General features: G+C 42.9%; 1 protein-coding gene across 2 annotated transcripts in view; it reads right to left on the bottom strand.

The window, feature by feature from the left end:
* The window catches only part of uvssa (UV-stimulated scaffold protein A), a 28,093-nt gene extending 9,642 nt beyond the window's left edge, over nt 1–18,451 (bottom strand). The window contains exons 1-8 of one of the 2 annotated variants that reach the window (XM_029771510.1): nt 18,268–18,451; nt 17,920–18,045; nt 17,487–17,817; nt 17,265–17,385; nt 16,731–17,114; nt 15,906–16,015; nt 12,306–12,434; nt 25–130 (exon numbers count right to left, since the gene is read on the bottom strand). In XM_029771510.1, the coding sequence (XP_029627370.1) occupies nt 25–130; nt 12,306–12,434; nt 15,906–16,015; nt 16,731–17,114; nt 17,265–17,385; nt 17,487–17,817; nt 17,920–18,029 (1,291 nt within the window). In that variant the 5' untranslated portion in view covers nt 18,030–18,045; nt 18,268–18,451. Of the gene's footprint in view, nt 1–24; nt 131–12,305; nt 12,435–15,905; nt 16,016–16,730; nt 17,115–17,264; nt 17,386–17,486; nt 17,818–17,919 lie in introns of both variants that reach the window. The other variant, XM_029771509.1, reaches the window with a different exon arrangement.
* Nucleotides 18,452–22,117: the final 3,666 nt, after the last annotated feature.

Below are 22,117 nucleotides of genomic sequence, written 5' to 3'. Positions count from 1 at the left end.
TCCTCTGCAGCTGAGCAAACTCACCGTACTCCTCCCGTAGATGGTCTGGAATGTGGGGTTCAAAACCCTCCTTCTCCGGAACCTCTTCAAAGTCATCATCGTCGTCATCGCTGCCCTCCGGCGCTTTCATCTAGTGGATGGGAAGAGGGTGTCTTTGTAAGTACAGGGTCAGATCAACATGGTTGACTGACTATGGAAAGGACCGCTTCACCATTCGGGCTCCCGAGTGGCGCAGCGGTCTAAGGCACTGCATCTAGTGCGTCACTACAGACACCCTGGTTTGAATCCAGGCTGTATAACAACTGGCCGTGATTGGGAGTCCCATAGGGCGGCATACAATTGTCCCAGCGTCGTCCGGGTTTGGCCGGTGTAGGCCGTCATTGTAAATAAGAATTTGTTCTTAACTGACTAGCCTAGTTAAATAAAGGTTAAACATAAAATAAACTACTAAATGGTAATACATCAGCAATGTAGCTAGTTAGACATTTTATTATAATCTAACAATACATGAGAAAGACTATCCTTACTTGCCTAACATAAAACTAGGCCTCTTCCTAGGACCACAATAATCAAACAGCACCGTCCGTATTCTCCATGCCCCTGCATCACTAGAAGTAAACAGAGACTCTCTTCTCTCCCAGTCTTCCTCAAGTCCCCTACCCCCTCTCCTCCCTGCTGTCTCTGTGTTTGTTTGCAGACAGGTTACAGAGGAATTAGGACCTCATCAGCAGTTCCCCGGTTGCTGATTATCACTCAAATGGTATCCCCCACGGCCCTCAGGGTGTTCACAAGATTTACAGCGCCCCGAACGGCTAACTCGGCAGTAACGTGGGACGTCTTCACATTTTAATTCAAAGCCTTAATGGAATTTCCACTTGACCACATCCAATTTTTTTCCGCTTCCTTTTGACGTAGTGGTTTATTTGACCACTGTGCCATCTAATTGTCAGTGCGTATAACAGCGCTTGTTTAGTTAATTTTGTCATTGAGGTTAAGGGAGACAGAGAGGGAGATTTACATAGAGTTTCTCCAGGAGGCAACTTAGTTATTTCTCACCAGTAACTGTAATTGATACAATATGATTGACTAAGGTAGTGTTTTTCAAACAGACAACTTAAAAGTTTACAAATGATCTGAAAAGACAACATGTATTAGTTGTAAAGGTATCTAAAAGCTGTTGTTAACTTTTAGATACATTTGCTCAACTATCCCCCCTTCCCCAGTTTGCACATAAGCACCTCTCTGTTCTGGCCAATCCACTCACCTAATACCCGAATCTTAGCCTATTCTTTATTCCTGAAAGAAGAGGAAATAAAACTGTTGGAAGCAATAGGCTGTCCAACAGATGGAGCGATAAGTGTACTGTGGCCCTGATTCACAGGTGTGGGAGAGGTGTCTGTGTGTGGAGCTGATAAGGAACCCGAGACAGGCTAGTCAGAGAAAGTCCGGGTCACCAAGCGATATGGAGGGCTCTCACCTCTGAACCAGCCAGCTGTATTTCCTCAACACAATCGCTTTCGGGAGATCTACTCAACAAGAGCTGAGAGGACTAGGTGGTAACCACCGGCCTCCAGCCATAATCACTACCAAATAAACCCCCCAAGTCTGATTACTCAGGCTGTGCACTTGACTATTTATTACGTCCCACTTCTCAGACAACAGGGCATGAGTTGGATGAAACTAAACTGATGCTGGTATAGATGAGTGGCCACCATGTCCATGGCCCCTGTCTGTCTGTCTGTCTGTCTGTCTGTCTGTCTGTTAGAAGATGCTGCTGAGAACAAAGAAGGTGGTGTGCATGGTTCAGGACAGGAGGGGAGGTGGTCTCCTCCTCTCCTCTGCCTGGAGCCTCTACCTGCACATGCTCATCTATCACCCAGCCTGTACGTTTTGCTATCACTCTAACACTAATCAAAAGAGAAAACTGTCACCGGCGCTGACCTGTGGAACCTCCCAATTACGCTCTTCAGGAATGACAGGGGCACTTAACTCCCCAGGAGAGTAAATGACCACCATCAATCATGGCGGAATAACAATGAGCTGCCTTGGCCGCAAATTATTTTTGGGGTATAGAATCCGAGCAGGGGAATTTATGAAAAGTGAAAAGCAACCCAAGGCTTTTTTCTCTCCTCCTCCTCCTCCCCTCAATAAGGGAGGCTGTTCTGTTCTGCTCTGCCTGGGGAATGAAGCGAAGCCCGCATCGCCGCTAAACAGAATTTATGCCTTTTAATTTACTCAAAAAGGTAGTTAACCATTCCTTGCGCTACAACGCATAACAGAATGCCATTTAAATATAGGGGTCATTTTCATAAAATATTACCCATAATTCTCATGTCCTTGGTTTGTCTAGGGCACGCCACGTATGAGCCACTGTTTCACGCACGCCTTTCCATTTATTCAGCTTAATTACTTTCATGATTACCTTTATGTCAAGTAGTACAGGTAGATCAAAGCTTGCTTTTTATTTCTCTTATTCTCCCTCTCATTTTATTTTTCATTACCGCATGTGAGCGGTGTTGAATATGGCAGATTAGGGTCTAAACTGTCTTTGGATGAGGTCTAAATTACTCCCTGTTATCGCTTTCAACAGGGAGACGAGCCACAGTAACGTACCTGCTGCTCAGAGAGCAGCCACAGTAACGTACCTGCTGCTCAGAGAGCAGCCACAGTAACGTACCTGCTGCTCAGAGAGCAGCCACAGTAACGTACCTGCTGCTCAGAGAGCAGCCACAGTAACGTACCTGCTGCTCAGAGAGCAGCCACAGTAACGTACCTGCTGCTCAGAGAGCAGCCACAGTAACGTACCTGCTGCTCAGAGAGCAGCCACAGTAACGTACCTGCTGCTCAGAGAGCAGCCACAGTAACGTACCCGCTGCTCAGAGAGCAGCCACAGTAACGTACCCGCTGCTCAGAGAGCAGCCACAGTAACGTACCTGCTGCTCAGAGAGCAGCCACTGTAACGTACCTGCTGCTCAGAGAGCAGCCACTATAATGTACATGCTGCTCAGAGAGCAGCCACAGTAACGTACCTGCTGCTCAGAGAGGAGCCACAGTAACGTACCTGCTGCTCAGAGAGTAGCCACAGTAATGTACATGTTGCTCAGAGGGCAGCCACAGTAACGTACATGCTGCTCAGAGAGCAGCCACTATAATGTACATGCTGCTCAGAGAGCAGCCACAGTAATGTACATGTTGCTCAGAGAGCAGCCACAGTAATGTGCATGTTTCTCAGAGGGCAGCCACAGTAATGTGCATGTTGCTCAGAGGGCAGCCACAGTAATGTGCATGTTGCTCAGAGGGCAGCCACAGTAATGTACATGCTGCTCAGAGAGCAGCCACAGTAATGTACATGTTGCTCAGAGAGCAGCCACAGTAATGTGCATGTTGCTCAGAGGGCAGCCACAGTAATGTGCATGTTGCTCAGAGGGCAGCCACAGTAATGTACAGTTGAAGTCGGAAGTTTACATACAGCCAAATACATTTAAACTCAGTTTTTCACAATTGCTGACATTTAATCCTAGTAAAAATTCCCTGTCTTAGGTCAGTCAGGATCACCACTTTATTTTAAGAATGTGAAATGTCAGAATAATAGCAGAGAGAATGATTTATTTCAGCTTTTATTTCTTTCATCACATTCCCAGTGGGTCAGAAGTTTACATACACTCAATTAGTATTTGGTAGCATTGCCTTTAAATTGTTTAACTTGGGTCAAACGTTTCAGGTAGCCTTCCACAAGCCTCCCACAATAAGTTGGGTGACTTTTGGCCAATTCCTCCTGACAGAGCTGGTGTAACTGAGTCAGGTTTGTAGGCCTCCTTGCTCGCACACACTTTTCAGTTGTGTCCACAAAATGTCTATATGATTGGGATCAGGGCTTTGTAATGGCCACTCCAATACCTTGACTTTGTTCTCCTTAAGCCATTTTGCCACAACTTTGGAAGTATGCTTGGGGTCATTGTCCATTTGGAAGACCCATTTGCGACCAAGCTTTAACTTCCTGACTGATGTCTTGAGATGTTGCTTCAATATATCCACATAATTTCCCTTTCCTCATGATGCCATCTATTTTGTGAAGTGCACCAGTATCTCCTGCAGCAAAGCACCCCACAACATGATGCTGCCACCCCCGTGCTTCACGGTTGGGATGGTTTCTTCGGCTTGCAAGCCTCCCCCTTTTTCCTCCAAACATAACGGTGGTCATTATGGCCAAACAGTTCGATTTTTGTTTCATCAGACCAGAGGATATTTATCCAAAAAGTATGATCTTTGTCCCCATGTGCAGTTGCAAACTGTAGTCTGGCTTTTTTATGGCGGTTTTGGAGCAGTGGCTTCTTCCTTGCTGAGCGATGTCGATATAGGACTCGTTTTACTGTGGATATAGATACTTTTGTACCTGTTTCCTCCAACATCTTCACACGGTCCTTTGCTGTTGTTCTGGGATTGATTTGCACTTTTCGCACCAAAGTATGTTCATCTCTAGGAGACAGAACGCATCTCCTTCCTGAGCGGTATGACAGTAATGTACATGCTGCTCAGAGAGGAGCCACAGTAATGTACATGTTGCTCAGAGAAGAGCCACAGTAATGTACATGCTGCTCAGAGAAGAGCCACAGTAATGTACATGCTGCTCAGAGAGGAGCCACAGTAATGTACATGCTGCTCAGAGAGGAGCCACAGTAATGTACATGCTGCTCAGAGAAGAGCCACAGTAATGTACATGCTGCTCAGAGAGGAGCCACAGTAATGTACATGCTGCTCAGAGAGGAGCCACAGTAATGTACATGTTGCTCAGAGAAGAGCTACAGTAATGTACATGTTGCTCAGAGAAGAGCCACAGTAATGTACATGTTGCTCAAAGAGCCACAGTAATGTACATGTTGCTCAGAGAGGAGCCACAGTAATGTACATGTTGCTCAGAGAGGAGCCACAGTAATGTACATGTTGCTCAGAGAGGAGCCACAGTAATGTACATGTTGCTCAGAGAGGAGCCACAGTAATGTACATGTTGCTCAGAGAGGAGCCACAGTAATGTACATGTTGCTCAGAGAGGAGCCACAGTAATTTACATGTTGCTCAGAGAGGAGCCACAGTAATTTACATGTTGCTCAGAGAGGAGCCACAGTAATGTACATGTTGCTCAGAGAGGAGCCACAGTAATGTACATGTTGCTCAGAGAGGAGCCACAGTAATGTACATGTTGCTCAGAGAGGCCAGCTAGATGGTGGTGAATAAGTGGCTCATCCTTCGCACCGCACTTAATACAACAGACACCTGCGCTTATGAGACAAGAAGACCAATTTAATTGTTCCATAATATTACAACAATTTCAGATTAAATAGTAATTAACTCATAATTACTGATATCAGAGAGAGAGAGAGAGAGAGAGAGAGAGAGAGAGAGAGAAAGAAAGAAAGCAAAAGAGCAGTATGGTTTTGAAATGATACTTGAAGAAATGAAGGATATTTTCCTCTATTTCATAGAATGTAATAATGGTTTCTAATGTAATAATGGTTTCTAATGTAATAATGGTTTCTAATGTAATAATGGTTTCTAATGTAATAATGGTTTCTAATGTAATAATGGTTTCTAATATAATAATGGTTTCTAATGTAATAATGGTTTCTAATGTAATAATGGTTTCTAATGTAATAATGGTTTCTAATGTAATAATGGTTTCTAATATAATAATGGTTTCTAATGTAATAATGGTTTCTAATATAATAATGGTTTTGGTAACACTTTAGTTTGTGTTGCGTTGTGGATTGCACTTTCTCTCCCTTTCCTTGTTTGGGGGTAGAATACACTAAGTTAGAATAGAGTTGTTAAAGCGATCATTTCTATGGTAAACATTAGGTTGGGGGATTTGGCTATCTTGTACCTTACCATTGTGGTAACACTTGACACTCAGTGTCATGACACGTTATAACACGGTCATAACCATGTCATAATATGCCATAACGGCTAACAACTTGTCATAATATGTTCATGACACATATTGAAACCTGTTGTGACATATATTGCGTTATTTTATGGCTGGTTATGACACCTACAGAAGAGTGTAAAAACCTACAAAACCTACCACACAAGGCAAAATATTCCATTACATCAGAGCCTACATGTCAACAGTACGTTTATGTTATATAACATTTTCTGAAATTGACCATATTAAATTAACATTGTAATTGCGCACACATTGATGTCAGACATGCGCCTACCCAATGCTCTGTTGCTGATGACTGGGATGAATGCAGGAGGAGATTTCAGGAGGACAAGACACCCTCTTTTTGACTGATATAAAGGCATGTACATGATAGGCCTATCGGGCTTATATGATTATGATGGTCATAATGCTTCTTGACAGTGTCATAGTGTATTTTTTTTAGTCCAAGTAAAGTGACACAGGATGGTCATAATACTTCATGACAGTGTCATATCTACAAGTTATTTAAAATATGACAACAACAAAGGATTTAAGAAACAAACTTCCAAATGAAAGGAAACTTCTTGACAGGGAAAAAACTAATTTGAATAAATGTGTGTTTGACACTCTTATGTAGGCGTCATAACCATCCATAAAATGCAATATATGTAACAAAAGGTGTAAATATATGGGTCATGACAGTGGTAATACCATATTATTACAGGTTATGACAAGTTATGTCAGCTGTTATGGCATGGTTATGACCGTGTTATAATATGTCATGACAGTGAGTGTCAAGTGTTACCACAATGGTAAGGTACAAGATAGCCAAATCCACCAACCTAATGTTTACCATAGAAATGATCGCTTTAACAACTCTATTCTAACTTAGTGGATTCCACCCTCAAACTCAGGGAAAAGGAGACAAATTGCAATCCACAACGCAACACAAACGTTCTACATTACTCCAGGCCCAGGTACAGTCTTTCATTCCCAGTAGCTAGCAATTGTGGAAAAGGAGATTGCTATTTTGTTTATACCAGTTGTCTTCTTTAATCCAAAGCAGTTATTTCTCCGTTGATAGATTAAAACCCCATGGAATAATATTACCAGCCCACTAGAAATTCCTGGTCGACAGACATTCTTTTAGTTTTAATTCTGCAGTGATAAAATCAGGACTGCAATCTTGAGATGGCAGCGTTGTAACTCTTATACAGGGGTGTGCATGGGGAGGAGAAACATTTTGCTGACACAAGCCTATCTAAAGCATGGGCTCTATCCCTTATCCCCACCTTCGCATTTAAAACAGACCTTTTTCCTATCCTGTACAACGTATAAAGAAAATCACATTTTCTCCCTCTTACAAAATATTGCAGGACAGTTGCCCAAGATATTTTTTTAAATTTTAAGTTAACTATACGGATATCTTCCCCTGAATGGTCTACATAGCAAATACAGCAGCTTTAGGCTACAACTGCGGTGTTATTTGTTACTTATTTATTCCTTTGTATTTCAGAGACAATAATTGTATGTCATTCAATTAGGAAAATGTGTGTTCTTTTTTCATTCAAAAAAAGATCAAATTGTACACATTTCCCTAATTAGGCTAATTATAATTCTGCAAAGGTGTCCATAATACATTTTAGAGACAGAAGCAGGCGCATTAAATAAGAATATGATCCATTCCTTCCCAGTGCTACTTGGCGTGCCATTCCTTCCCAGTGCTACTTGGCGTGCCATTCCTTCCCAGTGCTACTTGGCGTGCCATTCCTTCCCAGTTCTACTTGCCGTGCCATTCCTTCCCAGTTCTACTTGCCGTGCCATTCCTTCCCAGTGCTACTTGGCGTGCCATTCCTTCCCAGTTCTACTTGCCGTGCCATTCCTTCCCAGTGCTACTTGGCGTGCCATTCCTTCCCAGTGCTACTTGGCGTGCCATTCCTTCCCAGTGCTACTTGGCGTGCCATTCCTTCCCAGTGCTACTTGGCGTGCCATTCCTTCCCAGTGCTACTTGGCGTGCCATTCCTTCCCAGTGCTACTTGGCGTGCCATTCCTTCCCAGTGCTACTTGGCGTGCCATTCCTTCCCAGTGCTACTTGGCGTGCCATTCCTTCCCAGTGCTACTTGGCTTTCAAACATCCAGGGTGAACTATGGATTGGCCATGTCCAACCCTCCGTCCCTTCCCCCAGTGAAAGGTGTAGGTGAGGTTCTGGTTATATATCCACCACTTACTGGGAAAAACACCCTTCAGGGGGCTAAAGTGCTCCCTGTGCCCTCCAATATATTTTCTATGGTCTAATTAATTGTGTAAGCAATCTCAATGACTTTGTGCCCTGGGAAGCGCCCGCTCCAGTGTACTCCTTAAGTCTGTTATCCTTTAAAAAATATATCTTAGGAGGCAACGTCAGAGAACTCAACTCAACTTCATTTGTCTTTTGGCAAGTTTGATGGCTATGCATTTAAAAACCCATTCAATCTTATAAACCAAAAATGTTATGTACTCAGCTGTGATGGTCCTTCGTTCATCTGCTATTTATATGCTAATATCCACTCTCACTGGAAGGTAATTATTACAGCAAACCAATAACTCAGGTGTATGGGCTGCTGGAGCAAGGCGGCTGGGCCAGGGGAATGCCCGGCCAGGGGAATGGAATTAAGCGCTGCGAGTCGGTCGGTCGGTCGGTCGGAGGACACACTCAAGACTGCTGGAGGTGAAAAACTCTTTAAGTTGTCCTCCATTGTCTCTGCAGACAATGTAATGCCCCTCACTGCCTGGCTGGACAGCATTCAGTCTCAGAAACACACAAGTCCACAGACAGACAGACACCATCTCCTCAGCATACAGGAGTATATTACATTATGCATTACTGTGGAGGGAGAATGTGTTCTGTGAAGATTGTAAAGGCTTTAATGCAAGAATCATTTAAATGCATTTACTTTCTTTACATAAGAAAATGTAGCCTAACGCAAAATGTGCTTTGGTCTTGGAAAGCATTTCCAGTCACATAGTGATTGATGTTAATGAGTATTTCCACCATGCATATATAGCCTAGCTACTATTCGATTGGTTCTGTGGTCAAGAGCCATGTCCAAATACTGTGTGGTACTTTGTAGCAGCATTTGATAAAAAGAGTTTCTGTCATAAAGTAATGAAGTGAGAAAAGACCTATTGGGTAAATAAGATTCAACGGGAGGGAGAGGATCTGACATGAAGACAAACAGAAGGGGGACTGAGGGATGCTTTGGGGACGTGGAGATAGGTACCAGCCAATAGTAATGGTCCATATTCCAGACCTACTACCCGACTGGGTGTCTGGGGGATACTCTAATGAGGGCCCCTTAGGGGCCTCCCCCGGGACCTCATCCTGGAGGGGACCGCCAGGTCACCTGACAGATGAAGTTATATATGTCTACATCCTCCAAACGACACTGTCAGCTTCCCCAATGTCTTTATCCTGAACGTCTGGAACAGGCAGAGTGGGCCAACCAGCGACGTGACACGGGCGCAATCATACGATGATGAGACTATTACTTAGCCCATCTGATGAATATATTTGAACTATGTCTAGATAAATGCATGCTGAAAGTGGTTCACATTAAATAGGCCCAGTCTCTGAACATCATAAAGATAATGACATTCGGGGATATAACAACAGTTATCCTGCTTACTGATCTCAAATGAGTGATCATGTGCTTGACTGAACCCTGTACAGATCAGTGGTCAGTGTGGACCAGGAGTGCAGAGGGTGAAGACAGACTAGGCCTGCCAAGCCTCTCCGTTAGCTCACAGACAGAGTGTGGAGTGGTGCTAACATTAATACCAGTCAGTCTGTAGATATTGTACACACGGCCTGATCAGGTGAGGATGAAGCACAGAACAGGCAGGGGGAAAGACTCTCTCTGTTTATCTCCAGTTTCCCAATGTGAAAAACAGAGAGACATCAATTACTGCTCTTCCTCCTGGTCCTGATAAGATGCCTTATCTGGGTAAACAACGCAATATTCATCCCATGCTGCATGTTCAATGTGTGGGGAGGGGGTTGAAAAGGTGCCTGCTTTACAAATACTCCCTTCTTTACCATAAACCTCAGTGACCAATAATTAAAGGTGCTTAAATGAGATCCAGCCAGCTGCAGAGTGCTGGTGTCAGACACATCCACCTCTTCCATTTATCAAATGGGTGCCACTGCCAGCAGACAGAGAGAGAGAGAGAGAGAGAGAGAGAGAGAGAGAGAGAGGGAGAGAGAGGAGGGGTACTGCTGGAGGAAGAGGGATACTGCTGGAGGAAGAGGGATACTGCTGGAGGAAGAGGGATACTGCTGGAGGAAGAGGGATACTGCTGGAGGAAGAGGGATACTGCTGGAGGAAGAGGGATACTGTTGGAGGAAGAGGGATACTGTTGGAGGAAGAGGGATACTGTTGGAGGAAGAGGGATACTGCAGTACAGCAGGCACTCAGTCTGGATGTGGGTTAAGGTTTGGCCCTTTCATTTACAATAGGACGGAGAAGTGGGTCCTACATGGAGTATGGATTGCTCAATCAAATATCAAATTGATGTCAAGGGTACATTTTAATTAAAGCAGTTTTCATGGGTACGTTTAAAAAAAGCATACTTTGCTTTCTGTTGTACTCACTGAAGCCCCATAGAGAATTAACGCAACATAGAATTAAAACATAACATAAATTACCCAAATCCATGATTGGATCTCATAAATGTTTCTGTGCATGTTATGCAACTGTGAGGTGGTACAATGTAGTGTAGTCCTGCAGGCTGAAGCCATACAAATATACTAACTACAAGGCTATTAAGGGTTGAGTTGTTTTGGTAATTACTTTGTTCCTTGACTTCACGTCTATGTTTTTATGTCAGTGGAGTGAGAAGCAGCTAAACTACCATCTTTACCTTTTTGGATTTCTCAATTTTACTCCCAATCAGCACGGGTTTATTGAGTCGAAAAAGCAATCACATCCTTGTCAGAGCCCCGATAAAGCGAATACAGTAATGAAATGCTTTTAAGGGTAAAAAGGAAAAACTAATTATGATAAAGGACTTTAAGTTGTTGCTTTATCACACGGCATTGGAAATGTTGTCTGACAGTGATAAACCTTTACAGGTAGCAGTATGGCGCTCTGTCACTGTCACTTCCCCGCGTTCCCTCAAACGCAACGCTCTCTCTCGCTCTCCCTGCCCAGTTAAAAAGGGACATCAGGTGTCATAATGATGAGTCTCATAACTGCTAGGTATGCGTAGTATTCCAGAGAGGGAGAGAAATGGTTCTGTCTATTAATACCTAAAGCCCTGCCTCTCCATTCTCTCTCGCTGTGCTAATCTCAGCCTGATGCGTTCCATTTCAACACCGCTATCATACCTCGCACAAATGTCCAACTATTCATTTTTTTTAATACAACTACTGCGGTTCTTCCACTTCCAGGCCCTGAAACAATTTAAAATAAAAGACATTACAGAAGTGCTGAACATGGAATTAGATTTGAGGGACTTTTGCCTTCAGGTGTTAATGGTATTGAGGCCATGGACAACATGTCAATGATGCCGCTCACTTTTTCCAATGAGAAAATCAATAACACGTGGGATTTTACAGTTTTCAGAGAAGATCTGAACATGAATATGAAAAGGGGAGAGGATAAAGATGTCTGTATTAAAAACACAGCAATTGATGCATACTGCATTAGTGCAATCTACTTACTTGTATTTAAAAAAGGATTTTACCTATGAATACAGACCACACACAGATATCTGCACACTGACGTTTTTTTAAATGATCCTCAGTACCGTACTGATAGTTGTCAACCCCTCGGGCCAGGCCGTTAACCCGCTGTTCCCCGGGAGCCGAAGACGTGGATGGAGATTAAGCCACCTCTCTGATTCAGAGGGGTTGGGTTAAATGCAGAAGACACATTTCAGTCGAAGGCATTCAGTTGTACAACTGACTAGGTATCCACCTTCCCCTACTCGTATGGTGCGGCAGGTAGCCTAGTGCTTAGAGCGTTGGACTAGCAACCAAAAGGTTGCAAGATCGAATCCCCGAGCTGTCGGGGTAAAAATGTGTCATTCTGCCACTGAATGAGGCAGTTACCTCACTGTTCCTAGGCCGTCATTGAAAATTAGAATTTGTTCTTAACCGACTTGCCTAGTTAAATAAAAGCGTGGCAAACCTCTTCCTATCCGTGGGTAATATGTTGTGAAATAGTGCCCTCTACTGGTAAAAATATATACTTGCAACCAGGCTGAGAAGTCACATGAACAACTGGACAGTAAAATGGACGAATGCATGCAAAGAAAAATATGACCGGGATCTGGATTTCTTGCAAATGATTATATTTCTCGACACCTGCCCTTCTTGCTAAATAATGTTTTCATTGTACTCACCACTCTGCGATGCCTGGCCTTGTAGTCAATGTGCAGGTCTTCGTGTTTCTGCAGAGCTCTCTCCAGCGACGACTTGAAGTCTATGGCACGTCTGAGGAGCGGTTCTGGCACACCCGCCTTGGTGAAAACCTTGGGAGAAAGTATTCAACTTTTTGCCTGTCCTGGAACATGTACACAGGTCCTAAATAGTATCAACATTACTATCAAGCAGACCTGGAGCCTGTCCTGGAACATGTACACAGGTCCTAAATAGTATCAACATTACTATCAAGCAGACCTGGAGCCTGTCCTGGAACATGTACACAGGTCCTAAATAGTATCAACATTACTATCAAGCAGACCTGGAGCCTGTCCTGGAACATGTACACAGGTCCTAAATAGTATCAACATTACTATCAAGCAGACCTGGAGCCTGTCCTGGAACATGTACACAGGTCCTAAATAGTATCAACATTACTATCAAGCAGACCTGGAGCCTGTCCTGGAACATGTACACAGGTCCTAAATAGTATCAACATTACTATCAAGCAGACCTGGAGCCTGTCCTGGAACATGTATACAGGTCCTAAATAGTATCAACATTACTATCAAGCAGACCTGGAGCCTGTCCTGGAACATGTACACAGGTCTTAAAGGACCATTATTTTGGTTTATCCATGTTTGATGATTGAGAGCATCTTGGCTCGCTGCATCACTGCTTGGTACGGCAACTTCAAGGCGCTACAGAGGGTGGTGAGTACGGCCCAGTACATCAGAGGCAGAGCTCCCTGCCATCCAGGACCTCTATACCAGGTGGTGTCAGAGGAAGGGCCAAAAAGTTGTCAAAGACTCCATCCACCCAAGTCATAGACTGTTCTCTCTGCTACAGCACAGCAAGTGGTACCAGTGCACTAAGTCTAGAACCAACAGAGACCACACACTCACTTACAATCATAGGCTGCTGCTACTGTCATTTATTTTTCCTGTTGCCTAGTCATTTTACCCCTACCTATATGTACATATCTACCTCAATTACCTCGTACCCCTGCACATCGACTAGGTACTGGAACTCCCTGTATATAGCCATGTTACTACCTGGTACTTCCTGTTTATAGCCATGTTACTACCTGGTTCTCCTTGTATGATGTTACTACCTGGTTCTCATTGTATATAGCCATGTTACTACCTGGTTCTCCCTGTATATAGCCATGTCACTACCTGGTACTCCCTGTATATAGCCATGTGACTACCTGGTACTCCCTGTATATAGCCATGTGACTACCTGGTTCTCCCTGTATATAGCCATGTTACTACCTGGTACTCCCTGTATATAGCCATGTTACTACCTGGTACTCCCTGTATATAGCCATGTTACTCCCTGGTTCTCCCTGTATATAGCCATGTTACTACCTGGTACTCCCTGTATATAGCCATGTCACTCCCTGGTACTCCCTGTATATAGCCATGTTACTACCTGGTACTCCCTGTATATAGCCATGTTACTACCTGGTTCTCCCTGTATATAGCCATGTTACTACCTGGTTCTCCCTGCATATAGCCATGTTACTACCTGGTTCTCCCTGTATATAGCCATGTTACTACCTGGTACTCCCTGTATATAGCCATGTTACTACCTGGTACTCCCTGTATATAGGCATGTTACTACCTGGTTCTCCCTGTATATAGCCATGTTACTACCTGGTTCTCCCTGTATATAGCCATGTTACTACCTGGTTCTCCCTGTATATAGCCATGTTACTACCTGGTTCTCCCTGTATATAGCCATGTTACTACCTGGTACTCCCTGTATATAGCCATGTGACTACCTGGTACTCCCTGTATATAGCCATGTTACTACCTGGTACTCCCTGTATATAGCCATGTTACTACCTGGTTCTCCCTGTATATAGCCATGTTACTACCTGGTACTCCCTGTATATAGCCATGTTACTACCTGGTACTCCCTGTATATAGCCATGTCACTACCTGGTTCTCCCTGTATATAGCCATGTTACTACCTGGTACTCCCTGTATATAGCCATGTTACTACCTGGTACTCCCTGTATATAGCCATGTTACTACCTGGTACTCCCTGTATATAGCCATGTGACTACCTGGTACTCCCTGTATATAGCCATGTCACTACCTGGTACTCCCTGTATATAGCCATGTCCCTACCTGGTTCTCCCTGTATATAGCCATGTTACTACCTGGTACTCCCTGTATATAGCCATGTTACTACCTGGTTCTCCCTGTATATAGCCATGTCACTACCTGGTTCTCCCTGTATATAGCCATGTCACTACCTGGTTCTCCCTGTATATAGCCATGTTACTACCTGGTACTCCCTGTATATAGCCATGTTACTACCTGGTACTCCCTGTATATAGCCATGTTACTACCTGGTTCTCCCTGTATATAGCCATGTTACTACCTGGTACTCCCTGTATATAGCCATGTTACTACCTGGTACTCCCTGTATATAGCCATGTGACTACCTGGTACTCCCTGTATATAGCCATGTGACTACCTGGTACTCCCTGTATATAGCCATGTTACTACCTGGTACTCCCTGTATATAGCCATGTTACTACCTGGTACTCCCTGTATATAGCCATGTTACTACCTGGTACTCCCTGTATATAGCCATGTTACTACCTGGTACTCCCTGTATATAGCCATGTCACTACCTGGTACTCCCTGTATATAGCCATGTCACTACCTGGTTCTCCCTGTATATAGCCATGTGACTACCTGGTACTTCCTGTATATAGCCATGTCACTACCTGGTACTCCCTGTATATAGCCATGTCACTACCTGGTACTCCCTGTATATAGCCATGTCACTACCTGGTTCTCCCTGTATATAGCCATGTGACTACCTGGTACTTCCTGTATATAGCCATGTTACTACCTGGTACTCCCTGTATATAGCCATGTGACTACCTGGTTCTCCCTGTATATAGCCATGTGACTACCTGGTTCTCCCTGTATATAGCCATGTGACTACCTGGTACTTCCTGTATATAGCCATGTTAGTTTTACTCTGCATTGTTATTCACTGGGTATTTATTCCTCGTGGCATTATGATTCTTTTTTTAGCCCCTTTTTCTACCCAATTTCATGATATCCAATTGGTAGTTATAGTCTTGTCCCATCGCTGCAACTCCCAGATGGACTCAGGAGAGACGAAGGTCGAGAGCCATGCATCCTCCGAAACACGACCGTGCCAAGCCGCAATGTTTCTTGACACACCGCTCACTTAACCCGGAAGCCAGCTGCACCAATGTGTCGGAGGAAACACCGTACACCTGGCGACCGTCACAGCGTGCATCCGCCCGGCTCGCCACAAGGAGCCGCTAGACCGCGATAGGACAAGGATATCCCGGCTGGCCAAACCCTCCCCTAACCTGGACGACGCTGGGCCAACTGGGTGCCACCTCATGGGTCTCCCGATCGCGGCCGGCTGAGACACTGCCTGGGATCGAACCCGGATTCTTAAGTAAGCATTTCACTGTAAGTCTGCACCTGTTGTTTACTAAGCATGTGACAAATATAATTTGATTTGAATGATGGGCACAGCCCACTGTTTTTGAAAATCTGTTGAATTTGAAGCCCTACCTGAACCCAGTACTGGACGACAGGCAGGTGTTTAGTGCTGAGCAGTTTGTGTAGGTCCTTCATGGTGTTCACCACGGCTTCATTTTCCTCTGTCTCCTTTAACTTTAAATCTGTGGGGATTGAGGAAAACTACTGAAAGGTGACATTCCTTCCCTGTCTGGCACATTTAAAAAAAACAGCACCTCTTATTCAGTGTGATCTCTTGGAAGTGTTGATTAGAACTCTTTCGAGAATTATGTTGAAGGTTACATTTACATTACATTTTAGTCATTTAGCAGACGCTCTTATCCAGAGCGACTTACAGTAGTGAATGCATACATTTCATACAATTTCATACATTTTTTTTTCTGTGCTGGCCCCCCGTGGGAATCGAACCCACAACCCTGGCGTTGCAAACACCATGCTCTACCAACTGAGCTACAGGGAAGGCTGTAGCTCAGGTTATGTGTGTTCCTATAGACGTAACTGTCCTGTGTGAGTGACTACTCACCTGTGGAGAGGTTAAAGGTTATGTGGGTTCCTATAGGTCTAACTGTCCTGTGTGAGTGACTAATCATGTGTGGAGAGGTTAAAGGTTATGTGGGTTCCTATAGATGTAACTGTCCTGTGTGAGTGACTACTCACCTGTGGAGAGGTTAAAGGTTACGTGGGTACCTATAGATGTAACTGTCCTGTGTGAGTGACTACTCACCTGCGGAGAGGTTAAAGGTTACGTGGGTACCTATAGATGTAACTGTCCTGTGTGAGTGACTACTCACCTGCGGAGAGGTTAAAGGTTACGTGGGTACCTATAGATGTAACTGTCCTGTGTGAGTGACTACTCACCTGTGGAGAGGTTCAGGTCCAGGCTGTATTTGTGAGATATGAGTCCTGTGTTGCGTATGAATGCATCTTCATCCAGAACATCCTCCATATCGCTGTCTTCATCACTAGGATCCTCTTCCTCCTTCTCCTCATTGGTTTTCGTTGCTGTACTTGTCTCTGGATTCTTGGGTTCCCTCTGGAGCTCCAGGTCTTTACTACAACAGGGCTGTTCGTCTAGGTCACTGGAGGTGCTAGCCTTCTCATTAGGCACAGAAGAGACAGAAGCGGTTGAATTATTGGCTGGAGTTGAGGTATCTAGGTCACTGAGGTCAAACTCTGCAGGCAGAAGCAACTTCATGCAGTTGTTTATCTCTGTAAGACACTCTTCAATCTCTTCTGAGGCATCTGAGAAGAAGCAACAACAACACATAGAAAAGTTATACATTAGCTACACTCAATGCATGAAAACCCTAAACCTGGTGTATAAAGGAAGTGATACAATATAATTATTATAATGATAATAAAAACAATAGTAATAATATGTAAGGTGTGCACCTTCCATTTCCTTGGTGGCCTTTTCAACTTTGTCTTTATAAATCCTCTCCAGTCTTTTCTGTCTCTCCTCCTCTCGTTTCCTCTCAGCTAGTGTTCTGGCCTGAACATCATGAAAGTCCACCTGAAAGGAACGCAAACAAACAAGATTATTGCAAAACAGCACTTCATTTACTTGTTTTACTGTGACCTTTAAAATTATATAAGGCTAATCATCCTTCTTACCTTTTTAACCTGCTTGAGAAAGTGGTAGCCCAAGGCCAGTTTCTTATAGGCTTCTCCGTAAGTGGTCTGCCATTCTTGCACAGTTTTGATGGCAACGGTCTTCAGCTTTCGAGCCACCTCTTTGGGTGGTGGCAGAGGCTCATCTGAGTCTGTCTCCACTGTCAGGTCCAGAAACTCCTGGAAGTTGTCCACCAGCAGGACCCTGAAGTGGTGTGAGCGGGTGAAGAGCTCACTGACCATCTGGAAGGCTGACAGGCGGATCTCGGCATGCTCCTGCGCCAGCTGCGTCATGGTCAGGTGGTAGAAGTGCTCAATGTAGTCGTTGGAAACTCTGTTAGAGGAGAAGTTGTGTTTTACAAAATTAAAAGTGTACTCATTTGTATGTAAAGCTGAAGCGGAATAAGTAAATTAGCTATAGGAAAGAACTTCCTACTTGCATATCTTTTTCACTTCCTTCAGTTTTTTTGGATTTAGTTGTGGTTCCCCAGATGTGGTCAACTCTTCCACGAGCTCTGACAATTTATCTCGTTGTGCGTGGTCCATCCTTTCACCTGAAGTGCTGGGAGATAAACCACGAATAGTAACGGTAGTATGCAAATTAGCACAAATGTAAAAATAAACCAGAAGCAATGTAGCTAACTAAGCCAACGGCGACACCCCTGGGTATACTTGAATTAAAGTGGTAGCTAATGGTATTTAAAGAGGCTAGATAAAGACAAACTAGCTATATGCTAGCTGGCAAATACGTAGGCAAAGACCACTTCACGCGCGAGACACATACTAACTCCAGTACAGTACGTCCACATAGATTTCCTTTCAAAATATTTTATGAAGAATTCACGACAGTCGTATTTAATCATAATTCATAATTGTGAGCTTATGAAAGACATTGCTGGCTGCTACACTGTCAGGTCTTTTAGCTACTGTAGCAAGGTCTGTAGCAAAGACAGCTAGCTAGCTCCTCCTGAATTCCTGTTATGCTGAGCATGCGTCGCCCAGCCCTAGCCAATCAGCTGCTTCAAACAAAACAGTGACTTCCGGTCAGGAATTTTCTGCGCCTTCAGTAGGGCACAATATCCTGACAGGATCCCTATGATAGATGCTTCAGGTTGTTTTAGCGTTCATAGCAATGGTTATCAACTGTACTGCAGTAACGGAACGTTTATCACAGAAAATAGATGTAGTGGTGGTAGCTGCAGATAAGTACTTGCAAGGTTGGGGAGTAACTGATTACATGTTATTCGTTACATGTAAGGGATTACAAAAAACCCGTAACTGTAATATTTTACGTTACCAGCAAAAACATTGTTGTCAGATTAGATTCTTTTGAAAAACTAGATCATTACTTCGAGGATTACTTTTAAATTCAGAAAGGGTGTTTGCGAAAAATAATCTTTGAAATTTCTCTGTTTTCTCAATGACATTCAAATCAGCATTGGAAAAAGGCGCACATTTAAGTTTGTTTCACCTGAGCGAGTCTGACCACAAGTCATGGACCACTATGAAGACACACCAAATGTATTTGATGGATCGCGGGAAAAGAGCAGTAATAGGCTTTTGTAGACTACAGTCCAAGCTATGTCTTCCAATGTTGCGACTTCTGACGGCATCCAAAGATGACAACAGTGGTGAAGTCGATACGGATATTACAAATTATTATTAGTTGGGAAAATTACTCAATTGTCATACATGAGTAAATGTAAAGATACCTTTATAGAAATTCACTCAAGTAAAATACTACTTGATTAAAAGTCTAAAAGTTTTTGGTTTTAAATGTACTTAAGTATCAAAAGTAAAAGTATAAATCATTTACACTTCCTTATATTAAACAAACCAGACAACACGATTTTCTTGTTTTTATTTTATTTACGGATAGCCAGGTGCACATTCCAACATAATTTACAAACAAAGCAAAACCTTGCAAGTACTTGTGTTTAGTGAGTTCGCCAGATCAGAGGCAGTAGGGATGACCAGGGATGTTCTCTTGATAAGTGTGTGAATTGGACCATTTTCCTGTCAAAATGTAACGAGTACTTTTGGGTGTCAGGGAAAATGTATTGAGTAGAAAGTACATTGTTTTCTTTAGGAATGTAGTGAAGTAAAAGTAAAAGTTTCAAAAAATATAAATAGTAAAGTACAGATATCCTCCAAAACTACTGAAGTAGTACTTTAAAGTATTTTTAAGTAGATTACACAACTGCTTATTATTGATATCTACATAGCGAATTGATACGAATCACACTGCTGCTCTCTCATTTAGCTATTTGCGCCTTACAAATTGTGGTTGTTGTGGATGGCTGTTCACAAATCTAAATGTGTATTTGAACCCAACAATGGTTCAATTCAAGAAGTTTGAGCTGCCTATCAATCATTGTTTTAAAAAAATGCCCCCTTCAACAGCTGAATAGTGTGGATCCAAGCCTATTGAATAAATGTGGGGCATTTTTTGCTCAATCTAATTTATGCTGATAAAAATAAATAATCCATTGGCCTAATGGACACATGCTCAAACGTGCACACTTTTGATTGACTTAAAGGGGCAATCTGTAGTTGCTACATCCATATTTGGATTTATACATTATATATATATATATATCCATTGATTCTTGAAGAATGTAACTTATAAATGCCTCATGAGTTGAGTTCAACTGTCACACTCCCAGAACCCAAAATATAAGCTTATTTTTTTCCAAAGTTTGTAGTTGGTCCCGTGTGGCTCAGTTGCTAGAGCATGGTGTTTACAACACCAGGGTTGTGGGTTTGATTCCCACGGGGGACCAGTACGCAGAAAAAAAAATGTATGAAATGTATGCATTCACTACTGTAAGTTGCTCTGGATAAGAGCATCTGCTAAATGACTAAAATGTAACAAACACTGTATAGCCTCATAACATGGTTAAAATAATCATGCTGATATCATGGATGGTCAGTCCTTGCATCTATAGCTCTGTCTATTAATCTGAGAGTGGTTACATTTCTCCAGGCCCATCCCTCAGCTTTTTTACCAAAACAGACGCGGGTTGACATTTTGTTATTATTATACCTGTGGATTTGCCTTTTAAACAGCTGCATATTATCAAGGTATCAAAGTGTCACCAACTAAAAGGTAAACAATAGGCCTATAGCAAATGCAGCATATGGCATTCATTTTTCACATGTAAATAGCACTTTTCAGTAGTGCTCAAAACATGCCATTCCATGAGCGCAGCATTGATTTTTCAACTTGAATTAATGAGCCCAATCAGTTGTCCATGACAACAAAATCATAAACAACAGAGTAGGGCTGGCTAATAAGTCCTTAGTTTTGGGGTCATGCTCAGGTAAAACGATTTGGCTAATCTATACTTCCATATTCCCAAATCCTATTCTTGAAGATCATGGGGTATAACTTTTATTGGAATGACTGGAGTTCTGACTTCAGAAGTTACAGGGTGTGTTGAGTGGTGGTGTCTGTTTGCCTGGTGTAGGACCATAACGGGTTAATATTAGTGGAATAGAGTGGAGGATTTTTAATAAGGGTAGGGTAAATTTCTTCTTCATTTTGTGTCACAAAGTATAATGGATTTATACACCAGTCCAGTTGGTGGCGGTAAAGTGCAACATATTGGATGCCATCCGCCACAAAATATAATTGAAGAAAAGAAGGACACACCCAAATACAGTACGTATGAACACAGATTGAACAATGAGACAGATATTTGACCGGAAGTATAAATGTGAAGCATCCGCTTCGCGTTTACACTCACTACTACATGTGGTAGTAAGTTTTGTAGACGTTATCCTTTGCAAAAGTTTAGGAGTGCAAAGGCGAATTGCACACGCGCCCTTGACAAAGGAGGCGTTCCCTAACGGAAATATGCAGATGTACGCTAGAACGCACCAATAGGATCTCGCTAGCTCGTGCTTGGCTCTGCCCACTATGACTCATTTGTTCCCATTGGAAACCATTGGTTTAGTTATAAAAATTATTTGGTATGAAGATAGGCAGAAACTGCTTCTCCAATAGATATCCCCGATCACACTTGTAGGCGATGTGATGGCGACGTTGGCTTCCTTCGATATACTTGATTTGACGAAAATGAAAACGTGTCAGTTTGTCACTTTCACGTGGTTGGAGTAATACAATGCTCAACTACGTACGACATTGGGCTCGAATCTAGGTTTTGCTTTAGATTGAGAGAAAATTGACAAACATGGAAGAATTTTCCAATTTCTCTCATTGACTTCTGAAACCCCAAACTCTGGCTAGGTCTGTTTAGCAAGCGTTCACGGATGTCTCGCCTCTGGGTTTAGAAGCTCTGTAACACGTTTTGGAATGTTCAGATAGAAATGTGTTATGTAGAACAAACATGCATCTATACAAGAAATCCTATAGGCTCTAATTATGGCATTACTATCTGCAACGTTGAGAACGTTTTGGCAACTAAACGTGGCCATGTTTGAGGAAGTGTTCATGTTCAATCGTTGGTCTATTACTGTCAATGGTTCAACCCGTTGACATCTAAATTTCCATGTGGTTCGTTAAACATAAGCTGTCAACCCAATTGTCATAAATTACCATTCTTTAATAGTAGGAATATTGACTGTCCTTATAGTATTAATGTCAATGTTCCATTCTCAGACTACATCTA

This window comes from Salmo trutta, chromosome 13 (assembly GCF_901001165.1).
Source record: "Salmo trutta chromosome 13, fSalTru1.1, whole genome shotgun sequence".
NCBI classification, from domain to species: domain Eukaryota; kingdom Metazoa; phylum Chordata; class Actinopteri; order Salmoniformes; family Salmonidae; genus Salmo; species Salmo trutta.
Note: the sequence above shows the minus strand (reverse complement) of the source record. Positions and strands in the feature narration are given on the sequence as shown.